The sequence below is a fragment of the Cynara cardunculus genome, unplaced genomic scaffold (genome assembly GCF_001531365.2).
Source record: "Cynara cardunculus var. scolymus isolate 2C unplaced genomic scaffold, CcrdV1 Un_Scaffold_311, whole genome shotgun sequence".
In the NCBI taxonomy this organism is placed as follows: domain Eukaryota; kingdom Viridiplantae; phylum Streptophyta; class Magnoliopsida; order Asterales; family Asteraceae; genus Cynara; species Cynara cardunculus.
The window spans coordinates 240,931-247,276 of NW_020200570.1; the positions used below are offsets into that span (position 1 = coordinate 240,931).

General features: G+C 32.7%; 1 protein-coding gene across 1 annotated transcript; it reads left to right on the top strand.

Moving 5' to 3' along the window:
- Positions 1-660: 660 nt before the first annotated feature.
- On the top strand, positions 661-2,938 carry LOC112501595. The gene is made up of 4 exons (XM_025105267.1): positions 661-1,259; positions 1,823-1,893; positions 2,174-2,516; positions 2,591-2,938. Exons 1-4 carry the CDS (start codon positions 1,137-1,139, stop codon positions 2,780-2,782), a joined length of 729 nt encoding a protein of 242 aa, XP_024961035.1. The 5' UTR covers positions 661-1,136; the 3' UTR covers positions 2,783-2,938.
- Positions 2,939-6,346: the final 3,408 nt, after the last annotated feature.

A 6,346-nucleotide genomic window follows, 5' to 3' on the forward strand; every position in this document is an offset into this window, starting at 1 on the left:
TAAAATATGATTAGGATAATCATTGAATTCTAACAAAATATTTAATTATTATCTTTATAAAATGTTATACTATTAACCAAAAATAAATTAATTCATTATTAAACCTAAATTAAATTATAATAAAAAAAAAATGAGAACTTTTAAATATTTGATTTGATATTAACATTGATATATATATATATATTTAATTTTTATGATATTTTCAAATTTATATTTTGCTCAAAAATAAAATCATTATTGTTTTCTTAAAAACACATAAAATCGTATTATAACATCGACAGAGACAAATAATAAAATAAAAAATTAAAATCGAAATGTATCTCGCTACATTACGTGAATACCCTTCCAGTAATTCCTTAAAATATTTCGTAATAGTAAATCTTAGCTTAAGTTTCACAATGCTTTGACTAAATCATTCCATAACAGTGGTAAAAAATAAAATTGACTCAAAGAAAAAAAGAGAATAAGAAGGGCAAAAAAGTAATTTCCTTTCTGAATCAGCATCACAATCACATCCCAGATGAAAACCAGCCAGCAACGAAATTCAGGCCTAAAAACAAGGTGCCATCACCAACTGCATCTCTCTCTCTCTCTCTCACTTAATTTCCTATTTTACCCCTTTCTCTTTCTATATTCCTTCCTTCCAGAGGCAACAAACACCCATTAAAAGACTAAACTGCACCACCCACAAACCCATCATCAAGAAACTAGAGTCCACACAGACCATCCAACCCCCCCTCATCAATGGCCCAGCTGGACCAAGATGTACATACAAGAAGATATACCAAATACAAAATCTTGAAGAAAATTAAAAAAAAGAGAAGAGATTGGGATGATAGGAGATGCCTTCAATTTCCAACCAAATCCACCTCACATACAACACCAATTTGATCATGGCTTTTTTTGCCACAAATACCCTTCTGCAACCTCCCAAAAATGTGGTCTTTTTGGGGTTTTCTATTTGGTCAGATAAACAAACAGAGAAAACAGGAAAAGCAAGAAGAACCTTCTCATCAATTCATCTCTCTTTATTTAACTCTTTCTTCCCCACACCACACACCCTTCTCTCATCTTTTCCCCACCCCCTTTCGTCTTTCTGCGAATTTGGTTTTGGTTTCAAGAAGATTTGAGATCTGATGAGTAGTAATAAGAAGATGAAAAGGGTTGCTTTTGATCCATCTCCTCATGTGTCGTATGAGGATGCTAGGGCAAGATTTAAGCATCAAACCCTTCTTCAAGATTTCTTGGAGTTGCAGCAGGTATTTCGTTTCTGTTTTAATGGTTTCTTGGATTCTGGTTAGGGTTTGTTTGTTTGTTTGTTTATGCTTCGATATCTTTTAGGGTTCTGTGGATACATATATGATTGATCAATAGATACATCTCTCATCCTTGTCGATCTTCTTTGAACATTAATCCATGAGACCTCTGATCCAATCATCTGTCAATAAATTAGGGTTCTTCATAATTTTGCTATCTTCCTAGTAATCATGGTTAGGTTTTGACCCAAAAAAATAACAAAATCAACAACATAAACCTAGCATTGAATCTTTGATAGCTAATTTTGGGCATTGATTTGGCATTCTGCTGTCTGGTTTTGATGATTAGAGGAGTAGTTGCTGTTCATTCTTTTGATATATGGAATATAGCGTTGGGTTCACATGAGAACAAGTTTTTCGTGAGACCCATGTTCGGGTCTGACGGTTGTAAATTTAATCCAAGGATCGAGAATTGGTCTTACGGGTCTCACGAAAAACCTTTGGTCTGATCCCGTCATGGAAATATATAACTATCTTGAATGACAGCATTCTATGCCATTTAACAGGAAACAGAGGATGCAAGAAACAACTTGATGGCCTTGAAGCAGAAGAAACTGACCTTACAAGCTGAAGTTAGGTATTGGCATCTCGATCTGTTCTCGCTATTTTACGTGTTTAATATGTGGATTTAAGATGTAGAAACGTCAAAGTTAAGCGAACGTGAGACTCTAACACGCCCCCTCTCATGGAGGCTAGACGGATTAGACTGATGCCATTCAAACGAGCCGTTGAGTAGAGAAGGGGATTAAGTCTGTCGTTGTACGTGGGACTCGAACAAAACAAAACACTTGATCATGACGAGCAACTTATTATCCCCATAGCTTCGTGTTGTCATGTTTTGTTGTCTACAAACGCAGGTTCTTGAGGCGAAGACACAAGTTTCTACTGAAAGACAAGTCATCAAACCCGCCACAAGAACAAGTTTCTACCCAATTCACGAAAAGTAAAAAGGAGCTGGACCGTTCCAAAAAGTTGCGCAAATTGCCCCCACAACCTACAGAGAAGAAGAAAAAAGCGCCCCCATCTCCTGAGTTCGACCTGAATCTTGGGATTTCTTTACACGGTGTAAAAGAACAACGATCCATTCATAGAGGGATCGCACACCAAAGGGTTCGGATCAATGGACCAAAGGTTTCGACGTTTCTTGATTTGACTCAACGACCCACCCACAAGCCTGTAATCGACTTGAACCAGATATCTGTAAGCTGCAAGACTTTTTATTAAGCTCAATGCTCCTTCGTTTCTTGTTCTTATTCTTCGTTTCTTGATTACAGAGAGAAGAAGAGGAATTACAAGAGCTGTTTGATGCTCCAACTCGGGGTATGATCCAAAACGAGCAGCGTACAAATGTGAGCTATGATCCAATCTATAGGAACATCGGTTCTGGTTCGGGTTCGGGTTCTGGTTCTGGTCGAGCCGGGAAGAGGAAGATCTCCTGGCAAGATCCTGTGGCTTTAAGGGTATAAACAGATGGTTTGCTAGCTATATAGAGATTGAATTGGTTATGGTGATTTCTAGGCTAGTTTCATGGTCTTAAAAATGGTGAAATTTTTGTTACATATTTGTGGTTATTGCTTGTTAATTAGGGTTATAAATGGAAATTATTGTGTTTGGTGTTGAAATTCGTGCAACAATTTTTAGTTTTGATAAAAAACGGGGTTGTAAACGAGACGAGTAGCAAGTTGTTAGAGCTCGACTCGTGAAAATAGCTTTTTCAAAGTAAGGTTCGAGCTTGATCTCGAATGTTTTTTGAATTATCGTGTTCGAGCTTGATGTTCGTTTATGAGCTTGAACGTATGATTGATTAACTCGTTTATTGGTCAGCGCTTGATAATTTTCATGGTTCAATTTGAAAATTTTAATGGAGTTTTCAAACGAGTTCGATTTTGTGTTCAAGATTGACTATAGATTGAGTAGCTCGTTAAAAGCTCCAATTGTTTACACCCCTTGTCGTAACGAACATGTCAAAAACTGTAACAGACTGTAACAAAGAATCTCGTGATCGAGCAAATAAACGTGTATCGAAGAAAATACGAATCTTTACAGACAATTAGACATTCAACACTAGTATAAACTTAACGTGAACGAGGATACATATCTTTTTTAGGGTAAACGTGGGTTTTCAGGCTATCTTATATGCACCAATTAATCCGTCGGACGGTAAAATAAAGTCAAAGTAGGTCAACAACAAAGTACAATCATAGTTTCATTTGTGATTGCTTCTGTTGATGATTTTACTTTATCTCATCTCATTCTGCAACAGGAGGTGTGGCTGGAATAAAATACTTGCAAACCAACTATATAGGAAAATTGTTTCGAAGGGCGACACTATTTGGCTAAGAAAATGACACTACGATGATTCAAACTCAGGTCTAGGGTAGAATAAAAGATTTGCAAACCAATTATATCAAGGAAAACTTGATTGTAGTTTCAAAATACATATGGTGGCACACAATAAATCAATACCGTCGCACCTTTCACGAACTTAAATTTTTTTACCCTTCGGTGAAGAAATAATATGGTGGCAGTTGTAGCTGTTGGCGCCACTGTAGATCCGTCCATGTTACTTCGTTTGGTTGTTTGGGATGTAGCTATGTGTGATTTTTAGCAAGTGGTCTAACCAAGTTACAAAAGCTTTAAAGTAACAAAGTCTTCAATATTATTTACATCCAACTGTATTGTACGGGTTCACAACTAGTATCAAAATACAGACATGCATCATGCATGTAGAGCATGTGCTCCAAAGGGTGTATGTATTTTTATATATTTTTTAAAAAAATCCGAAAATCATATTTAAAAAGGCGAAACTTTTGTTATATATTCATAAATGTATTGTTGATTGTTCTGGGTAATATTAAAAAATTGGGTTAAGTTCGAGTTTAATCATCTGTACTGACTATCAAAATTAGAGGGACGTCGTATCTGCTAGCCTCCTTTTGCTTTTTTCATTGAATATATGTATCGTTTATAGTACAAGATCATTGTACGACAAATTATTTATTATCTAAATGGATGAATATGAAAATATCCACACTTATCCAAATCGCTATCTAATAAAAACGAACAATATCTGAATGCCTAAGCTATCTGATAGAAGTGGTTTATACGATATACTTTACTTGCTCCAATAAAGACTTCAAGATAATCGATTTAAAAAATCGAGATCAATTCATACATAACTGAAAGGGTTAGACGTATATATAATAACTTACTTTCATAAATTTCTTTATTACAATACTGTAATTCCACTTTTGTTGTTTGAGCAAAATAAAACAGTTAGTAATATGCAATATGATGACAGTATAAGTAAAATACAACATATTATCTATACTATATTATAAAGCATTTGACAAAAAACTCTTAAAAATCATTTTTTTTATGTATGAAATACTTTATATTGATGTATATTACTTAAAATTCAAGATTACAAGTAAATTATGCATAAATACAACTTATTAAAGCTCCATGTTTGAATTTATGTAACTAACTGCGGATAAATATAATCAAATAAAGGATAAATATCTCATTTTAAAATATAAAAAATCTAAAACATAATTAAGATAATTATCGGGTTCTAACAAAATAATTAATTATTATCTTTATAAAAAAATTATATTATTAAACCAAATATAAATGATTTCGTTATTGAACATAAATTAAATTATAATAAAAAAATTGAATTAAAAAATTACACAAAAAATATGAATTTTAAATAGTTAATTTGATAGTAATATCGATATATTTTTGTCAAGTTTTTATGATATCTTTAAGTTTATATTTTATTCAAAAATAAAAACAATATCGCTTTTTCAAAATCACATAAGATCATACTATAACATCAATTGAGATAAATAATAAATTAAAATATTAAAATCAAGATGTATTTCGTTGCATTGCACGAGTAGCCTTCTAGTATTCCCTAATCGTCGCCCAAAAACAATCCTTTTCAACATTGTCAATTTTGCACCAATCAAGTTCGAGTATTGACACTCGTTCTTGCCTCCAAGCCTATCCGATTACAGTATTTTGTTGGATAATCACCTATTGGCAACAAAGTCTTGGGACAAAATTGAATTGTACAGTCTGTAGAGTCCCTTATTATGTTCAATTATTTTTCAAATCGGTACATCACAATAGTTTTAATGATGACATCCCTGTCTTTTTTATAATAATTGTTCAGTTACTCAATCTGGTTACCGTAATAATTTTAAAAGACCAAAATGACCTTTAATGGGATATCGTTGCATATATGTGAGGCCTCTAACCTGAAAATGTGTTTTATATTTGTTTTTCCTCTCGACTGTCTGTCTTCGGTTCCATCTATCCCAATAAGTTTTACATGAATCATTGTTTTCCACGTGTTACATGTATAATCGATTTGCATCAGGTAGTACGAGTCTAATTTTACGCTATTATGAATATGATTTAAGGCTTTTTAAATGTATGATTACTACGCATATGAATGTGGATTAGGGTTTTTTTTAGCGTATGTTAAGCTTATAATCTGATTCTACTCTCGCTATCGTTTCCGTCTTCTTATATTCGATTTTTTTGTGATTTGTATTGTCTTTGGTAATTTCTTTTGTATTTACCTTCTTTCTTTTCTATATAGATTTCTTATTTCCGTTCTTTACATCTCACTCAACATTTTTGTAAACATATGATCGTAACCGTGTTTCTTGAATGATTAAAACACGTTTTTCAAATGGACTATCATGTAAGAAGATACTTATCGCAAGGACGTGTGACAGTTTTTCTAAATTATATATATATATATATATATATATATATATATATATATATATATATATAGGGGCAGATTCAAATGAAAACCGTCCAATTCTAAAAAACCGTGTAAACCAAATTCGACCAATAAGAAAATTCCATTTGTTTTTAATTAAATTTAATGAATAAAGGTATTTATGTCATTTTGTACATTTATTTAATAATTATGGTAGTTATTAATTCATATTATTTAAGGAAATCAAATAAAAGAAATGTTGAAGAAAGGAAACGGCCCACAATTTAAG

Bases quoted from the DNA above. Each gene is read 5' to 3' on its own strand.
- LOC112501595 (XM_025105267.1), top strand. From the start codon at position 1,137: ATGAGTAGTAATAAGAAGATGAAAAGGGTTGCTTTTGATCCATCTCCT. The intron at 1,260-1,822 runs GTATTTCGTTTC...GCCATTTAACAG, and splicing joins ATTTCTTGGAGTTGCAGCAG to GAAACAGAGGATGCAAGAAA. The intron at 2,517-2,590 runs GTAAGCTGCAAG...TCTTGATTACAG, and splicing joins TCGACTTGAACCAGATATCT to AGAGAAGAAGAGGAATTACA.